This window comes from Acipenser ruthenus, chromosome 45 (genome assembly GCF_902713425.1).
Source record: "Acipenser ruthenus chromosome 45, fAciRut3.2 maternal haplotype, whole genome shotgun sequence".
Classification (NCBI taxonomy): Eukaryota; Metazoa; Chordata; class Actinopteri; order Acipenseriformes; family Acipenseridae; genus Acipenser; species Acipenser ruthenus.
This window is the reverse complement of record NC_081233.1, coordinates 6,600,735-6,628,614: the sequence shown is the minus strand read 5'-3', so window position 1 is coordinate 6,628,614 and position 27,880 is coordinate 6,600,735. Positions and strand designations below refer to the sequence as shown.

The window sequence follows — 27,880 nt, the reverse complement described above, 5'->3', positions numbered from 1 at the left end:
AAGACTGTGACTGACTGCCGAGAAAAGACGAACCAAAACATTACTGCGCGATCTCGAATCATGCTGTGTGATAGCAGACTGTCACAAACTGCCTCCATATGCATAATTGAGTCTGTATCTTTGTAAATGCATATTTATTTTGAGGTTTTATTTTTTCCTCAAATTGAGAGTGGGAAATTTGGGCTGCGTCTTAAATTCTAAGGCATCTTAAATTCGAAGGAATACAGTATATCTCAATCCTAAAATTCTAGGTGATGCAAAACTGTTGACCATAGCTGTAGACTAACAATTTTCACTTCTTTATCATAGAAACCCGAAAATATTTGCATGGCCTTGGTTATACACAGTATGATCAACCGGGGCTGGTCTTGTCTGATAAATGGCCAAGTGACAATACAACTCATTCTAACCTTTAAAAAGGACGTATTTTCCAGGCTCTTTCCTGACAGGAACAGCCATTAAATTCTCCTGGTTTATGACCCTGCATTAGTTTCCCTGTACAGCAACATTCAATCACCGATTTGAGTGCTGTCCGAGACACATGTGTTTTCAATTAAAAGTGTGCATTTCTGCAAACATAAGTGTGTGTTTGGAGCAGGTCGTCCTGTCCTGATGTCTGCCAGAGAACATGGTTCACACAGCTCAGATGTATTTTAAAATAGTGTTGTGATACTGAGCAGAAGATCAAGCCATCAAACTTCCAATTGGTTTAGACACAAACAGGGAGTATAACTTGCATCGCGATAGCATGACTATTTGAAATGCAATCAAAAAAGGTTACACTAAGATATCCTGTAATAGACCTTACAATGTCAAGATCCATTATGTTCTCGGACACTTTTGGAATCATATTTACTCAAATGCAGGATTTAAATATGTGGCTTTGCTACTCGTTATTCATTTATTCTGTCTGTTTTGACATTGCTTTGAGTTTCTCCATTTAGCAGTTACTGAAAGTGCCGTGTGATTAAGACACCCTTTAAATTTCAATGGGGTTTAAACAGAGAGCGAGATTAGCACCGAACAATGCAGCAAATGCACTTTCAGGCAGAAACGTGTTGCTTATTCTGTGATGAATCTCCTGTTCTTTACAGCACATGATCACTTAATGTGATTACTTGTGAGACCGTACCAAGCTGACCAAAAGGTGTTCTTTAATAACCAGCATTATTTTAAACTCCATTTCTGGGGTTCTGTAGGGACTGAATGAAGCAGGGCTAAAAATGATGTGCTCTCCACATCAAACTAGATTTTCCATTCGCTGAAAATAAACACATGTCTGTGCTAAATGAAAAAAGTTCACCTTGTCGCTCTCTCAGACAATTTCCAATACAGAAAATAATTAAAACTACAAAGTTAATGATGTTTTAAACAGAGCTTCCAATCCAGATCAGAGCCAACATTAAAATGACTAAATGCATCGACAGGGCTTGAAACTCACATCGGTGCTGCACCCAGTGATGGGTTTCAGGACTTTCCTGGGTTTGGAATATTATACATCATTTCCATGAGCACGTACTGACGGCCAATCCAAGCTCATCCGGGTTCTCCCGGGTTCTCCCGCATTCCTCCTGAACCCCCACTGATAGTCTACCGGAGTTGAGTGAAAAGACAGATGTTGGCGGTTCTTTCCCAGCAAGCCTTGGGGCAAAGGTCACATTCATTAGTTTAAAAAACTTAAGGATGGACGATATTGCTTTGCTTCCGATAATCCTAACAATGTTTTGGAGATTTTTGTTATTTTAAAAAACGGTTCGAGAATATTAAAAGCACTGAGAAACCTCGTCACATGATTGGTCAGCGTTGTGATGTACTTCCACCCATCCCGCTTTGGCCCGCTTTGGGAAAGGGTCCAAAACAAAATCCGAGCAGCTTGGATTGGCAGCCAATGCGGGTTGACTAAACTAACATGGAAACGCAGTATCAGGGCAGCAGGGTTTTCAACCTGGGTTGAGTGGTGCATGGAAAAAAGGTATTTTTGAATTGCCCAGGTGGTGAACCTGCTCTGATCTGATCACACTCATCACAGCATGAATAAACAGGCGTCGATCATGCAGCTACACTATAAGGCATTTATTTAGGACAGGGTGCTAGGTTCATGTTAGTTTTGCATCCAGCTGTGTACAGTTTAATGATGTGTCTGCATTGCCAAATGGTTTATTTTTTATAAATAAGCGAGCAATATATAATGTGTTCTTGCTTTAAAAAGTACTGACGTTACAGAAACGCAAGCTGTGGCCATTAAATACCCTAAAAGGAGTAATAAAAAAAGACCCTTGTTTCTTAAACCTATAAATGCCTAAGCTGCAAAACTTTTATAATCCCACTACAAATACGAGGAGTTTTGTTCAATTGCCGCTGGTAAGGTGCATCATTCAAAGCAGATTTTCAGACTGGGATAGACATTCTTTGACGGATTAAGGGGTCTCTTTTTTCCGGAAGCATGTGCTCATATTCCAGATCTAAATGAGGAGCCCTTTCTGTTGGTTTTATTAATGCAGGAATGCAAAAAACATGGTAACAGTTACAGTAACAGCAAAAAATGGAAAAAAAATGTTGCCAAAAAAACATTTGGATTCGAATTTCTGGAGTTCTGCCAAGGACACAGTAACCTGACAACACACAGGGCAGGCAGGCAGGCAGGCAGGCAGGCAGGCAGGCAGGCAGGCAGGGAGGCAGGCAGGGAGACACCCCTACAAGCAGCACAGTCTATCGCACGAGGGCCACCCCAGGAGAAACAACTAGTGGTGGAAATATCTTTATTCCAATGTGGGTCTCTTTGCTGGAGAAAGTTTGTCATTTATCCAGCAATTACAAGAACTAGCTGAGTCATTTGTGAGTTTACTTTTGTCGCGACAATTGCCCAGAGCAACAGCAGTGACCTATAGTACCCAGCATTTAAACAACGTATTCCATGCGGACGAATTGCAATCCTTAGAAATATTAAAACAAACACTCCTAGTAAAATTGTTTTTTTCTTAAGTAATGAAAACGTTGATTATCGTTGACCTTTGTGTCAGTGAATTTTCACATTGACAGTTCATTTTTGTATTTCTAAAGATTCCACTTATTGAGTGTTGTATAGACAGGGGTGAGTTGTAAATTATCAAAAACAGAAATTGTAACACAGATGATCACACGCGCATTGGATTATGAAATGACAAACAACGTATGCAGCTAATGTTGTGGCCAAGAATATAAAAATAATACAATACTAACTGCACAGGCTTCCAGGATTAAGAGTTAAACCTATAGCAATAAGTCCCGCACTGTGGAGCACACTTAAATCATTTCAATTCTGTTTCAATTCCGACTCCCCACCCCACTTAAACGGACAGGAGAGCAAGCTAAAGAGAAAAGAAGCAGCAGCAGAAATTCAACATGGACAGGCACAGAAACTGGAGCAACACAATTCCTACCATTAGCACCTTGCGGTTAGACAAGCGAAGATGAAAAAAGTACATAACAAATTATGCATCCAAGGTCTGATTATCCCCCACCGCTGCAATTATTGTGACTCATAAAAAAAAAAAAAAAAACCTCTCAAAATTACCACCTTGAACCAGTGAATACTGATGCATAATTAATGTATCACCGACAGCTAGAATGTAATGTGTGGAGACTGATATGTGCAATTTCCTTTTGACAAATTTTCAATGCATTAATTTCCGACTGCGAAGATACTAACCCCATTACCCCAGAATTACCTAATTCTAATAACGTTAGATGCATTAAATGTGGTTTGTTTTTGCGTCCATGTGTCTGAAATTGATGGGTTTTGCTGCTGTTCACACAACTTAAAAACTATTACGTCTACTCCCTTAAAACAGCAGGTTCCAATTGCATACCTCATTCATTAAAATTTGATTTCCTGCTTTCAATGTGCCTGCTGGCTGCGTTATCAATCTCTGTATTTCTTTCCAAGCAGGATTTGCATCTACTGAGACGTGCAACAGACTAAAATGCACGAACATCAAAACAGAAATAGAAGACCACATAGACTCCAACAATATCCAGAATGAACCGTCATTAGTGCGAAAAAACGACAATGCCTTTGCTTGCTTAAATAATCCTTGTACCAGAGATGTAAATGTATGCTAATAACAGGGCTGTGTATTTATCAAACCTTTGCTGGGTCTGTCTATTCTTAGTGTACCTCAGGGAAAAGTAATGGCATGCAAAGTAATTGAAAGCATGTAGTAGTTTGCATGCAGCATGCAGGGTTAAATGCCAGCATGCTTTGTGGAGTGCCACCATGTCCAATGCTAAAGACAAGGCCGAGGGATCTGTAACATGGATCCAGTCTATCAATTTCCTTGCCACAGAATGCCGGTTCAGGGCAGTGACGAGCATTAAAAGATCTCCAGTTTCCAACACTACTCAATTTCATAATTTCCTACTCCAAATACCCCGAGCACTCATAGTTCTGACTTGTGCATACCTAATGATGTATTTAATGGGCCTCCTGTCGATTGGGTCCATGCGACTAGCATAGGAACTTTAAAAACGCCACCCCCCACCACCCCACCCCAAGAGAAATGAATGGAATTTCCTTAAAAAAAAAATCTTCGGACTTGAGTAAACAAGGCAAGAAGACGTTTTAATCCTTGGTTATAGAATTAGTTTGGAGAAGAAACAGTTTTTAAAAATCACTAATAAGCAAGCCCGTTAATTAGGTCTTCTGATAGGCTCCGCTAGACTTGGGCAGTGCTATAACTTAACCTCAAAGAGTCTGTAAATCTCCTCATTATACAAACATTCTCGCTGAGGAAGACTATCAACAAGCAGACTCTCGCCACAACTTTCAACTGCTAAATAATAGATTCATTCCATAGCAGACGACACAGGCTGAGCATTTCACTTGACGAGAGCAACAGTTTAATTTGCTTTGGTTAAGGCTTGTTACAGTGGATAATCACAGCGCTTGTAAATCCTCTATCAGGTTTCCAAAAGCAGTAAATAGGGGAATGTTTTGCCTCCTGTGGTTAGCACACTTTCTGAGGAATGTAAACACTATCAGCGCCCTTGCAAAGGATTGAAAAACAAACCCTGTTTCATAACATCAGCACATCTGAGTAGTGTCTTCGGGTTGGCTTTATCAATACCATTTATGATTTAAAAAGAACTCCAATTAATTCCACTCTTTCCCTTCTTTTTGTTTCCAAATTGCAGTACAGTACACATGAAAGTAACTAAAAATCTTCAATAGAACAAAGTGCTGAAAAGATAGAAAGGGGATTTTAAGTTAAAATTCCCTTAAATTGGAAGGATTTCATTTTTTTTGGTTTGTTTTTTGGTTTGTGTTTCATTGCCAGGGGGGTGTTGAGCAACTTTTTTTCAAAAAGAACACAAAATGAGCAAAGCAAACATGTAATCAAGCACAAGCATGTACTTGAAATAAAATGAGCAGATTACACGACACCGACGATCACACACATGCTATAAAATCAGCAATCAAATCAGAAATCAAATCGCCTGTAAATCCCGTGTTAAAGCGTGTTTTTGCTTAACTGCAGTAATATGTGGCTGTACAGTGAATGTATTAATTTTCATTGCATTGTTGGTTTATTCTAGGCGTACAAATCAAACAGAAGTCTCACTGCTTTTTGTTTCTTTTCACTTGCATACTTTTAACTCGACTAAAGGACAAAAAACATAAAACATCTGGCTTTCGGGGAAACTGCTATCAAGGCCAAAGCTTAGTGGAAAATATGCTGTCATTCAGAATGGAATATATTTCTTCCTGTTTCTTTTTCAACCACCTAGCCTCTTCTTCTGACAACAAAAAGAGAGAGAAATGTTTCTGCTATAATGATAGCAAATAAACAGTCTTGAAAAAACCTTAAATATAACTGAATCGCTAACTGTGAGAATAGCATTCATTGTGCTTTATCTTTCAAGGGTGTGCCTGACTCTGGATGTCCCATGGGACCATACTGATGAATGGTGACAACCCACAGGCGCTTCACTTATGTTGTTTCAGCTTTGGGGTGAACTCCCTCAACACAGATAGCCCAAAGCCACAAATACCAAACCACTGGATTCATCAAAATCTCAGCAATGTATAAATATACAATGCATACATCTTTCTTTGTTGTGCTTTATTGCTATTGACTACCCCTTGTGTACAGATGTTAAAACAGTTAACAGACAAAGCTCTGTGAAACCTTTGTCGTACAATATATTGCTTTCCAAGAAATGCTTTTCTTTTAAAAGGAGTCCTCTGTCTCTAGTTCACAGCAAAATCCAGTTCAAAGAAGTTTTTAACCCATTATCTTAGAAATGAATGCTTCTACTTTAATTGTTTCTGTACTCTTAAGATCTCGATCCAGTGTCAAATTGGGCCTGCCACCAATGTAATCTGTAACTGACACATTATCTTAACTGGTTAATGGGTGGTTAACAGTGTTTTGCAAGCAGTCCATTTGTACTTTTCTGTCTGTTATAGCAGTTCTTTTAAATGTTAGAAATTGCCTCTCTAAGCTATGGCTATAATTAACAAACAAGAGGCCATTCTGCCCATCAGTGAACGTCCATTTCCTCGTGGCTGGGTAATCTAGGATCCCAATGACTCAGCCTCAGCAACATAGCTAGGTAACCTATCCCATACCTCCACCACTCTGTGTAAAGAAGTTTCTCCTATCCTCTGTGAAGGAACTGACTCCACTGAAATTCCAACTGCGTCCCCCAGCCCTGGTTCTGTAAAGAATGTCTATGCCACTTCATTATGCAGGGATCATAAAAGTGGGTGAGGGGATTGTGTGTCTATGGACTCACGGTGCAGGCTGAGAGAGATGTTGATGAGCCGCTCCTCTGCGAAAGCCTTCAGGTTGGGGATCCTGGAGCACTTGAGGACGGTGCTGGAGGCGCTGTCTCCCACGTGGATCCAGCACACTGTCTCCTCAGCGTAGTTGAAGTCCATGGCCGTGGTCTGCTTGGTGCTGGTGGGGGTGAGGTTGGGTACTGGCGTGCCGCTCAGAGAGGTAGCCAGGATGTTCTGGGAGTTTGCAATGAGCAGCACAGGCAGTCTGTCCACCGGCTCTGCAAAGCAACAGAAAAGGGCGTGAAAAACAAGGGCAGTACCAGAGAGCAGCGCCAGCCCTGGGTTAGGGTTTGCATGCACATCCTGTCCGTCAAACCTGTCCTCATCACTGTAAGAAAAATCAATCAGCTGGCATAAACTCTACAGCTAATGCCAAAAGTTTTACATCACCTAGAAATTTAAGATTGAGACAATTAAAAAAAAATAGATATGAACATAATTTAGATATTTTATTTAACATCATGTAATCAAAGAAACTACAAAATAGTATCACAAAAGTCTACCAGAAGCCATAATAGTAATACACAATTTCATGTTAGATTTCGAAATGTCATATTTTTCCATTTGTCAGTTTTTCATTAAGTAACTCCCCAGTAATGTTGTTGAAGCTGACACCCTGGGATCCTTCAAGAAGCTGCTTGATGAGATTCTGGGATCAATAAGCTACTAACAACCAAACGAGCAAGATGGGCCGAATGGCCTCCTCTCGTTTGTAAACTTTCTTATGTTCTTCTATAGAAAACTACAAAGCAGTATATAATTTAATATGTTAATGTACCATTATTCAGCAGGTTTCAATCGACTTTATGAAGCAAAATTAGTTCATTCTAAAGGGTGATAGAAAACTTTTGGCCATACATGTATGTCTATTCATCAAAAGAGGAGATGACAATTCCAGAAGTGTTATGGAATAAAACATAAAATAAGAACACAAGGTAATAACATAAAGGCTTGGGAAATGGAGACCATTCGGCCATTCGGAGAGGAAGTAAAAGGGGAAGTTACCGTTTTTGGCTTTGCACGACTTGTTATCTGGCTGCAGCAGATAGCCCTCCACACAGCTGCAGGTGTACGACCCCTCAGTGTTCACACAGGTCTGGCTGCAGGTCCCATAAACTGTGCACTCGTTGAAATCTGAGCGGAGACAAACAGGGATCAGTTGAATTCAGCCAGTGTCGTACCAGTATTTCATTCATGTTGTGTTGAGTGCCAACACTGCAAGTGTTCAATCTGAGATATTTTAAGCTGCAAGTGCAAGAGCTGAAAGAGAGTTTAAGATTGCACCAGCTTCTTTATCATTGAACAGTCTTGAATTCAGTGGGAGAAAATCAGGCATTTGACATTGCTGCGTTACCAACTGAAGGCAGCAGGGCAAGCACATGTTAGTTTGAGTTCATGTATTGCAGGTGAAGCTTTCTGCATCAAGGTGTAAAACCATTCAAACAGCAGCCTGGAGGTCAGATCAAAAAACTTACCAATTACAAATTCCAAAACGCATTATTCTCAGTATGAAAGTTATGCATCAATAGCTTTTATTCCTGTAGATAAGATGACACTACATCCTGATTACTAATCAAATATGTTAGTGCATTTTGGTCTCCAGACTTTACCAGTTCAAAAGGTAGCATTGCATTCAGTTTGTTTAACTTGTTTCTACCTTATTACATTCTGCAGAGAAGTCACACTAGGTCTACCAAAATAGATCTACGTCTGGCTTCAAAGAAATCTTGGATTACTGTAAAGGTAATATTTTGGTAGTGTCAAGATCTGTGAGGCCAGCCTCTAGTCATGAATTGTTTTATTCTAACCACACCTTGACAGAACGCACTCACCTTTACAGGCCTTGCCATCCTCTGCCAGCTCGTGTGCATTTCTGCAGTAACATTCCGGTCCGTTCACCGTCAGGGAGCAGTTGTATTCACAGCCGAAGTGTGTGCAGTTTGAGGCAAGAGCTGGATAGAGAGGGGGAAGCATGGGGCAAAGTTATTTCAGTATATCGGTGGAGACCTGCAGCGACGTTGCACATTCAAGTCCAATTCAGTCTTGTAAGTCAGGGATGTAAATACTCAACAAGCATTTATTTTATGACCATCATAGTATATCCATATCAGGCTCTGCAGGGATGGAAATAAGACTCCTGGTGCACAGCAGTTCGATCCTTTCCTGATTTTGCTATGAGTTTACCAAGACACACCTGAGCTTGTTGCCTGTACACTGTGACTAATCAAGCTTGCAGTAAAACCTGGAATGGTGAAACTGCTATGCAACAGGAGTCTTATTTCCATCCCTGTATTTTTTGATTCTGAAGAGAGAATCTATAGAGATCTCATGTGCAAGGGTGTCCTGGAGGCCTGCAGCAGTAGCTGTCAGTTATTTATTTTATTTATTTGTTTGTTTTTTGTGTGTGTTGACCTATGAAAGAAAAAATCTTGACAAGGAGTCCGATTGATCAATTAGCGCATAATGAATTGGGTTTAGCGGTTGGGACGAGAGTTGTGTTTTTTTGCGGTGAAGGGTCCTCATTATACAAAGCTAAGCATACTCCAGTGCACAAAGAGTCCTTTGTTGAGCACAGCTGAGCAGAGTAACTGGAGGCAAACACTGGAGCCCATATCAAATCCATTTCAGAGACCGAACGCAGTTCCCCAGCCAAGACAAACTCACAACTCTTCTTCCCAGACAGCCTGCGTTTAGGCTTGGGCGAAAGTGAGAAAAGACCGAGGGACTTTTTATTTAAAAAACTAGGTAGTTCTACTAAAAAAAAGCTTCCAGGCATTTAACTGTGATGTTATTATGAGCCCCTGATGGAAACATAGTTTTTCTAGGTTTATATGATTTTCTATATGTCTGTATTGATTTCTAAGCTCAATTGACACATATATACCCTCATTCCTTTTGAAGGTTGGAGCAAGAGTTTTCATACTTGCCACAGAGTGATCCCGCATAGAAACAATATATGAAACGTTACAGAGTAAAGTCTCTTCAAAGACCATTTTAAATGCTGTTCTTTTTTTAAATTATCATTAGTATTTATGGTGTTTTTAAATCATGCCGAGTAGTTCTGGGTTCAGTTGTTTGGAGAATCCTAACTGCCGGTATCAAATGGCTTTCCTCGTTCCATTCAAATCAGTTGATCCTGTGACCACCTACTCTACTTTTATATAGAGAGGCAGACTGGACTTCAGATTCAGATTCACGGTACATGAAGGAGTACATTTTTCGATGGATGGATAATTTTTAAATTCAGATATTATAAGGCACTGTAGCACCTCAAACGTCATGATAGGTCACAATGACAACTCTGTAGACTAAGGAACATCTATACCAGGGGTGGCCAAAGTTGGCCCTTCCAGTCCTGGACTTTGTTCCGGACCGGTTCTTAATTATTTGGACCCTTAAGTAGTTAATGGTCTCATTTTAATGGTTAAGCCTGCAGTGGAATAAAATGGCCTCCAGGACCGAGATTGGACGACCCTGGCCGATATCAAGTTTCAACACAATTGGAAGCTCTTCAAGATATAACTATGGGCAAAATGAGGATAAATAATTGAGGGTCACAATATCTAAAAAGAAAACCCAAAGCCAGACATCAGGCACATCTAAACATAAAGATAATCCTGGTTCTATCTGACAAGACTCCAAGCATTTGAGAACAAAACAGATCGCACTGAGCACAATGCTCCCTGAGGATCGAGTGCTCTTTATAAATATTTAAACCCTAAGAAGGAGCTAATTAGAATATCACAGACTACTGGGAGGTAAGTTTCTCAGAGCAGAGTCCGTGTGCGATCGAAAGACCATTTTAAACAGAGCGAGAGAGAGAAAACAAAGCAATGAATTCCTGATTTGAGTCAACTCTGTAAATGTGAAGACAGCAGAGTGGAAGCTGTGTTTTCTTGGAAGTCAAGGAGCACTTTTTTGAAGTGAAAAAGAAATACATATTTTATGAGAGGAACAAAAATGAATAGTACAGGGATGGAAATAATACTCCCATTGCATAGCAGTTTGATCCATTCCTGGTTTTACTATGAATTTAATATTGTTACCTGTACACTGTATCTAATCAAGCTTGTATTAAAACCTGGAACGGGTGAAACTTCTATGCAATAGGAGTTTTATTTCCATTCCTGCAGTAAAAGTATAAAACTAACACTGGAAAAAAAAAACAAAGCAGGAAAGTGCAGTTAATTTCTTGTTCTGAGAAGTGTCTTGGAAGTTTTATTTTTATAAAAATGTGCTTTTGGGCTTTACAATTGGATCCAAGAAGTTACTTTAAAAGGATTTTGGAAAATCAGTCCAAATCACTTCAGGTTTGGATTGAGGTTTAATTGGTTAAATTAAAACCATTTTAAAAAAGGGTTGGAACAAAAGACAAGGAGTGGAAGAGCCCACCTCATCCACCCCTGCTTTAGCTTTTTAGTTTGCAGCGCGTCCGTTCCGTTTAAGAAACTGTGCTAGTCCATCTGCTGATTGATTTACAGGGCCCAGAATCAAATAATTAGTTTAATATTAAATGCTGCAGCATTGTGAATCTACAGTGCGGTAGCAGGTTAAATAGACTTGCATGAAAGATGTGTTAAGATATGTTTTTTAAAGCCTAGGTTATTACCCTGCTTAAAACTAATGTAACAAAAGCAGGAAGCCATTAATCTCCCTGAAACTTAATGCAGAAAGTGAATGCAAGAGATGGATTGCGCGCTATTGCGGTTTCATGGTTTGAACAAGATGCCAAAATGGTCTGCGTTTAACAATGAAACATCAGATGAAGAATTTTGCTACGGACAGCAAAAAAGCAAAGTGTTAATTAGTCATCCTTTTTAACCCTTTCAGTTCTGATTTCTTTTTTTGTCAAGCTAAAGAATGCAAAACTTAAGAAGTACAGATTCTTTTTTTTTTTTTTTTTTTTAAATTGTAGATCTTAAAACGGTGCTAAGATAAGGCGGACCCCCTTGAGGTCCCAGCCAGGACTGAAAGGGTTCAATCAAATCAAGATTGTTCTTCAAATATTTACATCTAGGTTTCACTCGAATGCCAGACTGCTGTCATGCCGTTTGTTTTTGATTTCCTGCCTCCACATGCCCCCTTCCCCTTGCTTCAGACAGCTGCTTCATCACAAAGCCTTGTTTACACTCTCAATCACTGCCAAATGAATGGCCCTCCAGATCAAGATACCTGTGAATTCCTCATAACTTAATAGGGTTTAATAGGGTTCAGTGCATTGTGTGATTAATTGCCTTCCGCTGGGTCGCCTTTCTTTGTAATGCTCTTAATCTCAAAACAAAAACCCTACAGCTTCACAGCCAAGAGCAACCCCTATCCAACCTTAACTTCTCCGCTCATGCCAAAGATGACCTGAAGATAAACTGTGCAAGACAGCTTTTGCAAAACAGACACGTGCATCCTCAAATGGTGTTATAATGTGATACTAAAACCATCCGAGATATTACTGGCACGGAAATGAAAAGGTCACAGTTCAGCCAGGAATCTGTTTGACTTTGTTTGACGGACCCAGCCCAGATTCATCAGGGGGTCCAGGGAAGTGCTACTAACCTTGAACAAACATCAGCAAACCGGATTCAAAGACTGTCCAAACACTTCTAGTGAAAGAAGAGCCTTTCCATTATTGTCTGTCACTTCATCTTCATTGACAGGGGGAAGGCACCTCAAAAAAGCTTTCTGTAATTGCATCACCTAGAATTTTAGGGTTGAGATCATTTTTTTGTTTTAAATTAACATAATTTAGTTATTTTATTTAACATCACCTAATCAAAGGAACTACAAAATGATATCGCAAAAGTCTACCGGAAGCCATAATAGTAGTACAGTATTTCAATGGCTCCTAGGTAAAAAAAAAACCCAAAAAGAAAGGCTTGCTGAATCCAGTTGTTGGGTGCCACTTCACAAGCAAGCTTAAAATGCAACGACTTGCTAGGACACTAAAGTGATACTAAAACAGTAACTTAGTGCTCGCTTTTTAAAAGGGAGAGGCAGCGTTTTTTAAGTAAGAGGCGCCAATGGCACCTAACCCCAAAAAAACAGTTGCCAAAAACATGTAGTCACATTTGTGACCATTTTAGTGGCAGTCTGGAGCCCTGAGACTAAAAACGCTGAATCAACTATGCAGGCCCATAGAAATGTATCCCACTAGCTGTGGCGGTTCAGCCTTGGCGATGCGAGAGATGGCTGGAGAATGCCTCATTCTGCTTGGTAATCTCCACACACTGTGAAATGTCAGATTAGCAGGCAGTCTCATTACTCTCGCAGAGCAGAGGAAAAAGCAAGAGAGAGAGAGAGAGAGAGAACAGTGGCTACCAGCCATAGCCAGGAGGGCAAAAAGAAAAGAGGTTGGAGGTCATACTGCCTGTGCTCTCAGCATGTCAATGAGAATATGTATGTGGTGCACTCTGGGATTTCCAAGCATGCTACTGAGTATCAGACCAGAGAAACCTGCCCTGGACTAGAGGGAGCACCCTTTCTCTTAGGGGGTGAGGGAGCAGTTCAGTCTCCATGACTCAAGCCTGCCCTGGACTGGAGGGAGCACCCTTTCTCTTAGAGGGTGAGGGAGCAGTTCAGTCTCCATGCCTTAAGCCTGCCCTGGACTGGAGGGAACACCCTTTCTCTTAGGGGGTGAGGGAGCAGTTCAGTCTCCACATCTATACAATCCTAAATCTTTCTTTTTGGAGGATCAATTGCTTGTTTTGTGAGGGTTAACACCTACTTCTCACATAAATGAAAACCTTCCAGATTCTGAGCTAATGTAGTTACAGGAAGTGATCCGGAGCCTTATCGCAGTATTAGATACAATAAAGCTGCTCTGAAAGCTCATTATTACAATCCAAGAGCCTCCGGTACCAATTCTGCTTGCAATGACTATTACATTCCGAGCAAACTGTAGTACAAGCCGAGATGAAATAGCACACAGCATTATTAAAAAGGCATACAGGATAACCTACAAAAGGCCTGGGATTAAAGCCATGTTAAGGATCTGTTCTCCATTATGTGAACTCTATGAACTGAGTAGTACCTATATATGGTGCAGATGATGATCAGAACAGATGGGTGGGTGTGGCTGTGGCTGTACACCATGAGGGGCTCCAGTGGTTTTGCTAAAGCGGGGGATTAAAAGATGTTTAGTGGCAGCAACGTTCCCGACAGTAGCTGCTGTTGGCTCCCCTGTGATCAGATAAATGAGGAATGTGCTCCTGATTTCATTGTAGTTTCCTTGGTTTGGATTGGCTTACAGTTTGTTGCGACATGGCCTTGTTGACACTTGGCAGCGGGTCGTCCTGCCGGTAAGCGTCCCATGCTTGCCCACCTCTGCCTCCCTCTCCTTATCCAGGTCTGGTAATTCTACAGATTAGCGGCATGTGATTTCCCCATGATCCCGATCAACTGACAGGCACTATCTCGCTAGCTAGATCTCTTGGAATGTGAATGGGGCTTTTATAGTCTCCATCATGCAATGATCTTAACCCTGACACGGCGCTGAATAAACACAAGCAGTTCATGTGTGCTGTCCAAAAATACACATTGTAGATCTTTCAGAAGAAAGAATGTTAAACGGTGGGCCATTCTTGAGCTCACTTCTCAAGTGTAAACATTGATTTCTGCTTCACCGTCTAGTTGGGTTCCTGGTAATTGAAGGCGGTTTCCTGTTCGTTGTTTGTAACTGCTAATTATCACCAGGTACATGATTACTAAGGAGATTCCCAAATGCACAGGTGTGTTTACCTGTGGTCCAGCCCTGCATTAGCGCGCCACAAGGGATGGCTTTTAAACCATGACTCTCAACCCTAGCAATCAAGGGGTTTGCTTCAATCACAAACTACATTTATAAAACTTATTTTAAATTTGCAGGGTTTTCCAGTACACTTAAAGTAGCCGGGTTCCAAAAAATAGTGTTATGCATCCCCACGTGTTGCTACAACATTAAAAAACGTACCTGTAATTTTTCTTTTTACTATTAACATACTGACAACTTTTTACACTTATAACTTTAAAGTCTGTTTCAAAGCTCTTTTCAAAATGGACGCTCTAGTGCACTGGGGTTTGAGATCTGTCCTCTAAATCACAGCAGGAAGAGCGATTAAAATAAATAAATAAAACAACAAGTGCTCTGGCTTTTCTTTTCCATACCACATCATGGAATAATCCTTACACGATCAGTGCACTAGAGCGGACATTTTGACAACAGCTTTGAAACAGACTTCAAAAGGTTTCAGTGTAAAAAGTTGTCAGGATGTTAACAATGAAAAGAAATTACAGGTTAATTATTTAAACAGTTGTAGCAACACGTGGGGACGTGTAATGCTATATTCTTCGGTATCCTGCTACTTACTTTTTAATGGCTTAAGATTATTTGTGCACTATGTAAAAAAACATTTAGCCCTTATTCAATTTGGAGTTGCCCTGTCTTTGTTTTTTTCTTAAAAATCCCAGTATAAATGCTGCTCCAAAGTACTGGGAGAATTTGAGCAAACCCAAATGTCTCCAAAGAAAGTATTTAAAAGCATACTGAAATAATAAACAGATTGAAAGATATGTGAAGCCAAGAGTAGCAGTTGTGTAGTTCAGACTGCATACCGATTTTAATGAGTGTTACCGTGGCCTGGCTGATTTAAATCTGTCTCACTCGCTCTTTGATCCTCAAACCCCCCAACCCCCAAAATGAACCCCTCCTGTAGCCTCCCTCCATAGAGACCCCCATACCTCGACAGTGGGGGCCCTCGTCCCAGCCATCTGTACAGTCCGGCACTCCGTTGCACAGCTTGCTCATGTGGATGCAGAGCTCCGTGCCGATGCACTGTACCTCGTTGGGAGGGCATTTGGAAACCCGACTGTGGGGACCTGCGAGAGGAGAAACAAGACAAAAAAAAAGGGCAAATGAATGAATGTACTGCAGAGGAACAAACAACATTCAAAACGCACACAATGTCCCTGTGCATGAGGCTGAGAAAAACGTAAAGGAAAAAAAATTAGACACCTTGGCATAAGACCATCCCTCCAGTCAGAAAGAATGCCTGGGCAATGCTGGAATTTGCTTTTTAATTAACATCAAAACAGAAAACTACAAAATCAGGTTTACCATAATAACAACAACTGGTACTTCATTATAATTATCATTATTTAGCATCTGTAAATTAAATTTGGACCCCCAGTGTAACATTCCTTTCCATTTAGATCACATTGTTTTGAGTTGGGCGCCCTGCAAACTGCATTCATGTTTTAAACTGGGAGTTACTTTCAGAACAAAGTACAAAACAGAATTGACTGTGCTCAAACGCATTACTTGTCTGCCCACGCAATAATGCAAACTGTTTGTCTTGGCTTCCTCCCCTCCAAAAAAAAAACATCTGCAGACCCATTTAACAACACACACACTCGCACATGCATGCACGGAAAAGGAGTTAAGCTCAGCAGAGCTTTGCAATGCTACTGAAAGAAAATGAATTAAAATAAAGTTTGCAGTTTCTTTGTTGAGCACATTAACGTAGGCGGCTCGCCTTTGTTTTTTTCGTACCGAGTGTTTTAAAGCAAGGTGATGATGCTTTAGAAGACTGACTGTGGTTCACAAACATCAGCCCACAGGAAAGCAGCCCTAAGTTACCTTACATCTCAGTTAGAGACATGTAACTCCACCTGTGTGTCGAGATCAAATGATGTGCCTACATTTAAAATCCCCAAATTGAGATCTAACATGGGCCAACGTGCCTTTGTATTATTATTATTATTATTTATTTCTTAGCAGACACCCTTATCCAGGGCGACTTACAATCGTAAGCAAATACATTTCAAGTGTTACAATACAAGTAATACAATAAGAGCAAGAAATACAATAACTTTTGTTCAAGCAAAGTACAAGTGTGACAAACCACAATTCAATAATACAGCAGATAATAGTGATAGTTACATCAGGATATGATTAAATAGTGATAGTTACATCAGGATATGATTACATACAAAGTACTACAGGTTAAACACTTGGCAGATTACAGTATTCTGAAGTACAGGATTAAATGCAGTAAAATAGGGGGAAGATAAGAGCAAAATAAAGCACATTTACATGAAGGGTGATAGTGTCCCAGGATACAAACAGAGGAGTTCTACAGGTGCTGTTTGAAGAGGTGAGTCTTAAGGAGGCGCCGGAATGTGGTCAGGGACTGGGCAGTCCTGACATCTGTAGGAAGGTCATTCCACCACTGCGGAGCGAGGGTGGAGAAGGAGCGGGCTCGGGAGGCAGGGGAGCGTAGCGGAGGTAGAGCTAGTCTTCTAGTGCAGGCGGAGCAGAGAGGTCGAGTGGGGGTGTAGGGAGAGATGAGGGTCTGGAGGTAGCTGGGTGCAGTCTGGTCAAGGCATCTGTAGGCTAGTACAAGAGTCTTTGTATATGAAGCATCTCATCTTTGGAATTCATAAATATCTGTAATCTGATCAGGGTTGCCAAACCAGGATCATGTAAATTGGCATGGAGACTGAATTGTTTTTTTATGCTTTTGTTTTGTATTACTGTTTGTATGACTGTTTTAACTGTCTTGTCCTGTTTGAATGATTTGTCTCTTTTTGCCATTAATTTTATCAGTGTTATTTCTTGCTGCCATCTATTGCTTGGACCCCCTTGTAAATGAGATATAGATAGAGACAGACAGATAGATAGATAGATCTCTCAGGGGTTCTATCCTGGTTAAATAGATATTTGTAATTTGTATATTGAGGCCTCCAGCTCATGTATCTCAGCAAGTAAGAACTTTAAATAGTGTCGGTGGCACGAAGTCCTTAATTATAAACCTGTTGCAATGTTTGAAGGCTATTTTGATTACTTCTAAAATATTTAGGATCTGCTTATCTAGGCTAAAAGTGAATATCTAAACTGGTCTCCAGAGTCAAGAAATAGATTCACAGTTAATGAATGCATTGGATGTTATTTTGGCATATAGCCGTGACTTGTTTCCCTGCCACAATATGACTTTGTAATGAGATATCTCCCTTCTTACAGAAGTCATATCTACTGACACGTCTGCACTAAAAACATACTGCAGATATGAATCCACTGTATTACACTGTAGATGCACTTTGATATGGATTGTTGGCACTACTAGACTATTGAGACCCGAGCCATCTTCACCTAGCTGAAATATTTGTGTCTGAAGATATTCCAAAAGGATGAGGCGCCCTGGGGGGTGTGGAAAGGAAGCCTTGTTTGAGAATTAGCCAAGGGGAAGGCAGAAGAGGGAAGGGGGAAGGGAGAAGAGAGAGTAGTTTATCCAAACCAGATTTGATTTGTCTTTGAATTTCTGGCAGGATACTCTCGCAATCTTTCCTTATGTTTTTTATCAACATCTAAGAAATCAGGCTTTAGACCTGAATCCAAGTTATGTGTCATTTTTTTTCCCTTTTGGAAGGTTAAACCAAATGCTGAAAAGGGAAGAAAATACTGCATGCCAATACCTGCATCACTGTTATGTATAAATAATGAAATCATAACTAACACCATTTTTCACACAAGTGATGGGGGGGGAAACACGGAAACACACACACACACACACACACTATTGGTCAACACCTCTTAAATTTTAAAGAAGTGTTGACCACAAATTGCTATTGTGAATTCCAGTACTACAGTATGACTGGTGCCCAAGGCATTTTCTTATATCACAGAGTGATATAAGAAACCGATTTACAAAGTTGAAATAGTCAGCCAATACAATCTTTTACAGCTGCTCCTTAGCTTTAAAACTCAAATCCATTCATAAACCAAACATAAAACAGTTAACAGACAGGGTATTACTTTGTATTTCTGTATACAATTTCAGCTCTTACTCATAGTTGTTTTTGGAAACTGCTTGCTTTGTAATTTGTGACTCATATTTTAGTAGCTGTAACATGGTTGTACATTTTACATCCTAATGACTCAGATAACATGTAAGCTTAATCAAACTACTATTTATTATATTATCAAAAAAAAACTGTCAGTTAACAGATTAGTACTATTATACAACTATTGTATTAAATAAACATACTTGATAGACAAATATTAGGGCAGGGGACTGGTTGAAGATTAACTTACATTATTATTATTATTATTTATTTCTTAGCAGACGCCCTTATCCAGGGCGACTTACAATTGTTACAAGATATCACATTATTTTTTACATACAATTACATTATTTTTTACACACTATTTTTACATACAATTACCCATTTATACAGTTGGGTTTTTACTGGAGCAATCTAGGTAAAGTACCTTGCTCAAGGGTACAGCAGCAGTGTACCCCACCTGGGATTGAACCCACAACCCTCCGATCAAGAGTCCAGAGCCCTAACCAGCAGAGCAATCTTTTCTGCTTTTGTAATTGGTGTTTTATTGAATTACAGCCAAATGAAATGTTTACTGGAGGCTAGGAGTGTATGACATTATATGCTCTAAAATCTACACATTAGAAGTCATCTTGACGACAAAATTAAGGTTGGAAAAAAATCCAGTCAAATCTATTTGTCTTTCACTGCAATGCATTTTCTTTTAGACTATGTTCAAATTCAACATAGATTTAAATGGGACACGCCACACAAGGGGGTATAGCGTGAATTTAAATGCAGTGGTAAACAGGTTTTTTTTTTGGAGGTAGGATAGGATGCTGCAGGCCATAAAAACGAATCTTTAAAAGGGTTTAGGTCATCCAAATAAAAAGGAAGTGCTTTTGGTATTGTATGCGCCCCAGTGTCCTCAGCCCTTCCGTTCTTTCACAGCTCTCCAGGAAACAATCTGTTCTCTATTCGGCATCCAAGACCAGCTCATTGAGAAAGATTGCCTCGCGCTCTTTCCTTAGCTGTCAGGGAGAACACTTCATCAGCCTGCCTGCCTGCCTGCGCGCTGAGGTAGAGGCAGAGACTTCCTCTTCTGTACTGGAGGACATTTCTCATTGCTTTATCCAAGCCATTTATACCCGTTTGTTACAGCAGTGGATTAACAACACAATTAAAGATTTTAAAAGCTCCTGCACCTCCCACCACAATGGTGTATCTCTTCATTTGAACCCACCTGCATGCACCAACAGACACTGGTGTACCTGATAAGGTTACAAACAGCAGACTCGTCCATGCAGTACAGTGTGTGTCCATGAAATAAAAGTACAAGTTTCAGGTCATAATTAAAATATATATCTGGGCTCACTTTTCAGTGCCGTTCTTAACCCATGATAAACCCATAATAAAACTGATCTGTTACCAGAGGTTTTAGATTTTCTTAAATAGAGGGAATAATAATAATAATAATAATAATAATAATAGCAATTTGCATACCCAACAAGCAAATAGCTAACATACCATATTAGGATTTCCTACTAAACTTTAGAATACACAAGAAACGTGTCCCAACTACACATTTTTTTCAATATTTGTTTTTAAGCTAATTGTGATATCCAGTGGCAGCTGTCAAAGGCGGCATAGAAGCGATGCACGGCCCAGTGCACTGAATCTTCACTATTACAACAGCTATAAAGATCTACAACTTCCATGGATTCGTTTTTATAGCATGCAATAGACAGTGCAGTCTTCAGCAGGGTGGTTATAAAGGGAATACTTCATGCACCACGGAATACAGCGAATTATATTCTGGAGACCTATCAGCACGGCTAATTATGCTAATGGAGTTATTCTAATGAACAGGCTGATCTCTTAATGCAGACACGAATATCATTAAAATATATTCAGGTATTTCTTACTATCGACGCCCACGCACTCCACTTCATTATCATTATTATTATTATTATTATATATGTATATTATTCTAGTAAACAAAAATAAGAGTGACAGTGGCACTAGCTATAGTGAGATCGTCAGAAGAGCTTCCATTACAACAATGCAAGCAAGATCAGCTCAGCTCAATCCAGAATTATCTGAAGCAGACACTCAGAATTATGCTGCATTGGCTGGTGGTCTTGGGCTGCTGATGCAATTTTAGTGCTACAGAAAACCCTGCTGTGATTCGAACAAGTGCACTGCCTTTGCTGTGTCCTGTGTTCTCCGTATCGCAGAGCTATATGTGAACTTTTACTGCTGAGAAACCAGACTGTAGTACACTGTAGTACATCCAGGCCAGGCTCTGCAGGGATGGGCGTGAGACTCCCATTGCAGAGCACTTTGATCCATTCCTTGTTTTTCTAGGAGTTTTGTAAGATACACCTCAGCCTGTTACCCGTACACTGTGGCTAATCAAGCTCGAAGTAAAATCTGGAATGGGTGAAGCTGCTATGCAATAGGAGTCTTATTGCCATCCCAGCTCTGATTGAAATGAATGGGGAATTTGGAAGACAGAAAACAAACACTGTTGCAGATGGGAGTCTGATATGGATACACCCAAGCTTATAAGAGAAATTCTCTGTCTGTCTCTCTCTCTCTCTCTCTCTCTCTCTCTCTCTCTGTCTCTCTCTCTGTCTCTCTGCAAATACTTGAGCAGAAGTTAAGAAATGCATTCTCAGTTTCCTTTTTTGTGAATAAAACACTTTACATTGTGTCTCAAATTACTGTGTATTCACATAGTAGTTACTTAGTAAAAACATGTGTACTTAAACAATTATAATGTTATTATGCATTGTTCGAACATACTTAACGTGTAAATCGATTTGGACTTACACAACTGTATCAGAAAAGGGTTAGGTTTAGAGTTAGGGTTAGAGCACACATTAAGTACATTGTAACAATGCATAATAACATTGTAATTAAGTGTAAGTACACCTGTATTTACTAAGAACCTACTATGTAAATGCACAGTCATTAGGAGACCCTTAATGTAAAGTGTTACCCTTCAGAGCAATCCATATTTCACAGGGCAAGGCAACACAGGTTACAGCTAAGGTGAGGTAACGTGCTGCTTGTTAACACCACATTCTTTCCTTGCATTGTGGAGCTACAGCTCCATCTCAGATTCCAGTTCTGCCAATCCACTCTTCAGAAATGAATCGGTGCGTAACAGACAATGTAAATGCAAAAAAATGGCCAGCCCTTCGCAATGAACAAATACTTTCCCCTCAACACATCTGGCCGAGGCCCAGAAAGCAATAAAAAGTGTTTGAGCAGACAAAATCGAGTCATTTCTGAGGCAAAAGGATGAGACCGGTGGACCAGAACAACTTAATATTGCACTGGTGGCCTGCAGTCGCGTACCCCCTGGCTCGACCACACTGCTGGATTGTGGGAGCGCTCCCATGTCATTGTTTCGCTTACATAACGACCTTGAATACGAGTCCAACGCTCCGGTTTTACATAAAGGGGCCATTTATGGTGGTGACTACAGGGGTTTGTAACAGCCAGTGCTGGGTTTAATTGCTGTCAAGTTCTATGTAAATGCAGTGCCGTATAACAACTGCATTCGTTTATTTACTTTGGAGACTGTTCTACACGCATGTCTTTACAGCTTGTAATGTTACCTTTTTGTTACAGTGGATTCCCAGTTTGGGGTATCACTGCTGCCATGGTTTTGAGGAAATGGAATTGGATTAGAAAAAGTTGCCACCTTTTTTTTGGATGCCAAAGTTTAAAACCAAGAGGTTTAAATGAAGATTTTAGTCTAATAAATGTAGTTTAATAATGCTTAATCATGTAACACTGACACCTGATTTTTGTTTTTTTGTAACAATTGACTGACTATGTATCGCTCATTAATGGTTTACCTTTATTAACTAATTGATTGCTAATTTGGGGCAGCAGTGTGGAGTAGTGGTTAGGGCTCTGGACTCTTGACCGGAGGGTTGTGGGTTCAATCCCCCAGTGGGGGACACTGCTGTTGTACCCTTGCTCAAGGTACTTTACCTAGATACCTAGATTGCTCCAGTAAAAAAAAACCCAACTGTATAAATGGGTAATTGTATGTAAAAATAATGTGATATCTGTATAATGTGAAATAATGTATAATGTGATATCTTGTAACAATTGTAAGTCGCCCTGGATAAGGGCATCTGCTAAGAAATAAATAATAATAATAATAATAATAATAGTAATAATAATAATTTGCTTGTTCTGCCCATCCTTTGTCTGCTTTGTACCCTGATGAAGGCAATGCTAAGCTGAAATGCGTAGTTTTTTTAATGATTTTTTTTAACCAATAAAAGTTTTTTTTTTTTTTTATATGGGAGTTGCAGTTTCCTTTAATTTGATTTAAATTGAAAGTAGACCAATAAAAAAATGAAACAAACTGTATGAAAAAAAATGGAGATTTTAGACATTAGGCTGGTATTCACAAAAGCAGTCAATTAAATTTGGCAACACCTGGAAAGCACTAGACATAGCTCATACTATTAAATGTTGAAATTAACTCAAGAAAATATTAGTCCAAAAACCAATTTCCAATTTATACATTTTGGAAATAGAGTCTATGTGTAAGACTGACCAAGATTTTCCTTCAGTGCAAAGATTTCTTCTCCCTCATCTACAGTCCAAACATTCCACTGTGTAGAGCAGGATTTGCGTACGGTTTGGAAATATGATAGTGTCTGAGGTAGTGTACAAATATCTGTACAAACAATTTTTTGTCCAGTTCTCATGTACTCAAAAATTGAGTTCATTCTTCAGCTCAACAAAAATAAAACTAAGGACTGAAAGGGTAAAGAAAAAAAACAAAACTATGCCCCCCTCCTCTCCCAAAACATACACGTTTCTTTGTCACAAGCTGGGATGGTGGCACTCTTTAGTTGAACCAGCGACGGAGTGAACTCCCCCTACTGCCACACTCTCTCCCTTTGGGGCTTGTAAAAGCATCCTCGCATATTCTAATGCCTTCTAAGTGTTTGACTGCTACATCAATACTGACAGCACCAAGTCTCCCTCATGTTATCCATGTCCAGCCACACAGCCTTGGAGTCTGACTGGAGTTTGATAAGAAAAGGAACAGAAAGACAAAAGAGATGGAGCATCCGGTGTGGCTGCAGCTGTGTGAGAGAGCACGAGGAGTCACGTGACAGCAGTGAGAAGATGGCTCCCTAACTCTGAAGCTCCGCACCCCCGCATCGAAAAAAAACAAAACATCCTGATGAATGCAGCCCTAAACACCAAAAGACAAACTAACCTTGTGAGATGCAATGGCTGCCAACAGAATAGACTGCACCCCCTCAAAGAAAAAATACAAAACAACAAAAGCGAAAAAAATCCCCCTCAGCCAACAGAGTCGGAAATGGAACAAAATGTCAACACGGCCTGACCCAAACAATATCGCTAAGGACATTGCAAATATCAGTGCGGTACTGAAATCTCAGGATGATCTATGCAGGCTAAAAGCTATTAAAGCCTCTATGGCAGTAGTAGAGAGGAAACTTTCTGACATAATGACACAGTTGCATCGGTTTCAGCATTACAATCTGTATGGGAGATTTAAATATTTCTCTCACTGGAGAAGAATGGTCTAATGTTCTAGAAAAAACATTAGGCCAATGTCAAGAGAGAGTTGCGGGCCAGACTGTTCCAGTTTAAGACTTGGAACAGATTTTATTGGACTTCCTCCAGGCTACATAGACTAGGCCTACAGGATTCTCCAAATTGTTGAAAGAGTCAAGCAGAGGAGCGGACACTGGTTCACATTATGTGGGCTTGCCCCTGAATTAAAAAATTCTGGTTGGAGGTTCACAAAGTCGTGCAGGATGAGGTTAAGATGGACATTCCTTACTGCCCCAGACTTTACATTCTGGGTGACCCCTCGATTAGCACACCTTCCTGTCTATAAAGCAGACTGGATCCAGGCTGTGCTATTGATTGGGAGAAAACTATTGGTGGGAGGGTGGAAATCCAAGGAACCCTCTCTCTGCATCAACGGCAGTTACATCTGGGTAGTAATGCAGCCTATGAGCGACTCATACAGGCTGGTTAACAAAATGGAAATATCTGAGCAAAGGTGGATCAGATATTAGGACCTCCTTGGCATCGTTAGTGTATCAACACATACAGAGCGGCCACCTAATCCACTTAAACACTTGTATACTTTAGCGAGTGACTAGAGATATTAGACATCTGGAACCGCAGGGGGACAGGGTTAAGCAATTCTTATATTTATTTTTATTATTATAATAATAATGATGTTTATTTGTTTACTTATTATATTTATGTGCATAGAAATTTGTGTATGTTTATTTTTATTTTTAGCAGACGCCTTTATCCAAGGCGACTTACAGAGACTAGGGTGTGTGAACTATGCATCAGCTGCAGAGTCACTTACAACTACGTCTCACCCGAAAGACGGAGCACAAGGAGGTTAAGTGACTTGCTCAGGGTCACACAATGAGTCAGTGGCTGAGGTGGGATTTGAACCGGGGACCTCCTGGTTACAAGCCCTTTTCTTTAACCACTGGACCACACAGCCTCCTGTGCTTTGTTCGTAACCTGTTATTTGGTTGTAAACAAGGAAAATAAAACTACTTAAATCTAAAAAATAACCTCCAACACACCATAAAGACAGTGGCCAGCTTCCCAAAGTAAAAACCAACAGACAGGCCCTTTCAAGTTGCTATTCAAGGAAAGGTGTTGGTATGCACAGAGGTGTGACTGAACTGAGAGCTTTATTTCACCATTTGCTCACAGAAGAACAACAAGCTTTTGGTTTGTATTTGAAGCATCAAACTCTGTTTATTTTAACACCAGGCACCGTGTTCCAGTAAATCAGCCTCCCTTTTTCACCAAAATCTCAGGCTGTGTTGTTAAAAAGGATAGATCATAAATGGCACAAGCACAGGAAAAACCAAACCCTGAACGCTTATTTAAAAAAGACCATATTCCAGCCCAAACAAGTCTCAAATAAAAAGCAGTGTTAAACATGATGTTAAAAAAAAACCACTTAATTCTACAATGCTTCTGCTAAATCTCCTGCCTCAGTAACTGAAGTCCTCTGCTTTTCAAAATGAACCAGACTGAGGTTTAACTAATGCACAACATCCTCCCTGCTTCAGGGTTTTACATCCATCTGTATTAATAACCATTTACCGCATGACTACAACACATCATTGCGAGCCAGGTAGTGGTTTAATGCATCACCATACCTGATGCAGGGTCTTCGTCAATAACAGAAATTGGAAAGCATGCAATCAGAGAGTTATCGATCTCAGGTGTTGCTGCAGCAACATGAATTGTGTCTGTCTGAAGCTCTGCGGTGGCCCTCTGCTCCCTTTGATGGGAGTCTGCCAAGCGTGGCGTTCCTGCCCCAAGTGGAGGAACAACGGATCCCAGCCCAGCAATGCCAGGACTCAAGGACGAGTAATGGAGAGATAACCTTGGATAATGTGATCGATTCCCAGCCTTACACACTGCACAACTGCTTAGCATTCCCAAAAATGTTAACTACAGAACTCCTGGAAAAAAAGAACCCTCTCCATTTAACCACAGACAAAATTGCGAGAATGTGATCTTCCCCCACATTATCCCTTTCAAGGCATAAATGCCTCAAGCCTGCCTTGGGCTGGAGGGAGCACTCCCTTTCTCTTAGTGGGTGAGGGAGCAGGTCAGTCTCCATGCCTCAAGCCTGCCCTGGACTGGAGGGAGCATCCTTTCTCTTAAAGGATTGCAAGAGCAGTTTAGCCTTTGGGGTGACAGAGCAGTTCATTTTCAGTGACCTTCCAATCCTATGCATTGTACTGAAATGAATGGATTACACATCTATCCACCAAGGGGCAAGTTCAAATCATCACTTGTGATTAAAGTTAAACTCATATTATTTTTGCCAATTGGGTTTACTCTATACTGGCTATTCTGTTAGTACAGGGAATTGTATGACCAGAGTACCGCATGACCATTCCTGCAGATCCGGCCCGTGCATCACGCAGATTGGGTTTATTTTGACGCAGTTCTAAGGATCAATTTCTAGAGAATGTGTGGATACTGCAATACCCTCATCTTGCCAGTGACCTACTTTTCTGCAAGCCAGCATCAGAATTATTTAGTGTTGCTGGCTGGTAATGGAAGCCTAGAGGTTTGGGAGACTTTTCTCCTCGTCTTCAAAGCAATTGTAAAGCAGCAGCAAAGTTTTAAAAGGTTTGAATTTCTGTCCTTTTCTCAGACGCTTTCCCCTAGGACTCAGTGGGTGGCTTTTGATGGTTTACAAACACGCACCGTTTGAAGTTTCACGGACACCGTTAGATCTGAATCATCTTGGACGTGCAAGAGCCACTTTCAGAGCTACAATCATCATTGCGATATGACCCAATATTTCAGCTTGAAATGCATTTATTCCCGCTTGCACACTCTGATGCTGCTGGTGGGGCCATTACATCAGCATGTTTAATATGTTTTAGGGCATAACAGTTCACCGAAAGGTTTCCCCCGGGCAATACAAAGATGTTTGCTTATCTTGGCAAGTAATGCGCAGTTTACTGTTTGAGTCAGGTTTGTTATAGCTGTACAACTTTTGCCAGGCACTCAGACCCATAAATATCTCTGTAGCTATAAAAGAAAAAACAAACAATGTGTATGTGTATATATTTATTAATTACATCTGCTGTGCAAATGTCAGCTGCTAAAGTTGTGTGGCATAAGTTATTAATACTATGCATGCTGTATACAGCATAAAAGTACTGTGAAGTGCAGTTCTGTAGTGCCAAGTCAATGGGATTGTCAGTCGTCTGTGTTTTTCTATTTGCTCAGCCACAGGAGGACAGCTGGGCTAGAATCCATTTCGTTGTAATTATCACAATCTTTAACCACCACAGCTATGAGAAATAACTACACGTCTCATTAAAAAGCATGCATGTTTATTTTTTAGCATAGGCCACTATAGCTTGACTCAAAAGAAGAATCTGATAGTGTCTGCTTTTATATTGGTTTATACTCATTTTACTATCGTTGTATTTCTATCTAGCTATTGTAAAGTGCTGACAGTAAAAGCCGGATGTTCTCATCTCTCCAAGACCCTGTTCATATTTGGGCTTTTTTCTCAATATGTAATTACCTAGTTATATAAAATAATAAAATCAATCAATCAATCAATAGGCAAGCACGTTCACTAGCGTTTCACGTTGGGAGGATTGCCTTGCGGAAAAAGGTCAAAAACATTGTGTTTAATTTTGATGTTCTCAAAATGTTCTATATGTTCGT

At 40.2% G+C, this 27,880-nt stretch overlaps 1 protein-coding gene across 2 annotated transcripts in view; it reads right to left on the bottom strand.

The window, feature by feature from the left end:
- Nucleotides 1–27,880, bottom strand: part of LOC117966955 (low-density lipoprotein receptor-related protein 1) — a 137,050-nt gene that overhangs the window by 85,159 nt on the left and 24,011 nt on the right. For both annotated transcript variants that reach the window (XM_059013235.1, XM_059013236.1), the window contains exons 3-6: nt 15,533–15,670; nt 8,656–8,775; nt 7,829–7,957; nt 6,778–7,041 (exon numbers count right to left, since the gene is read on the bottom strand). In XM_059013235.1, the coding sequence (XP_058869218.1) occupies nt 6,778–7,041; nt 7,829–7,957; nt 8,656–8,775; nt 15,533–15,670 (651 nt within the window). The remainder of the gene's footprint in view (nt 1–6,777; nt 7,042–7,828; nt 7,958–8,655; nt 8,776–15,532; nt 15,671–27,880) is intronic.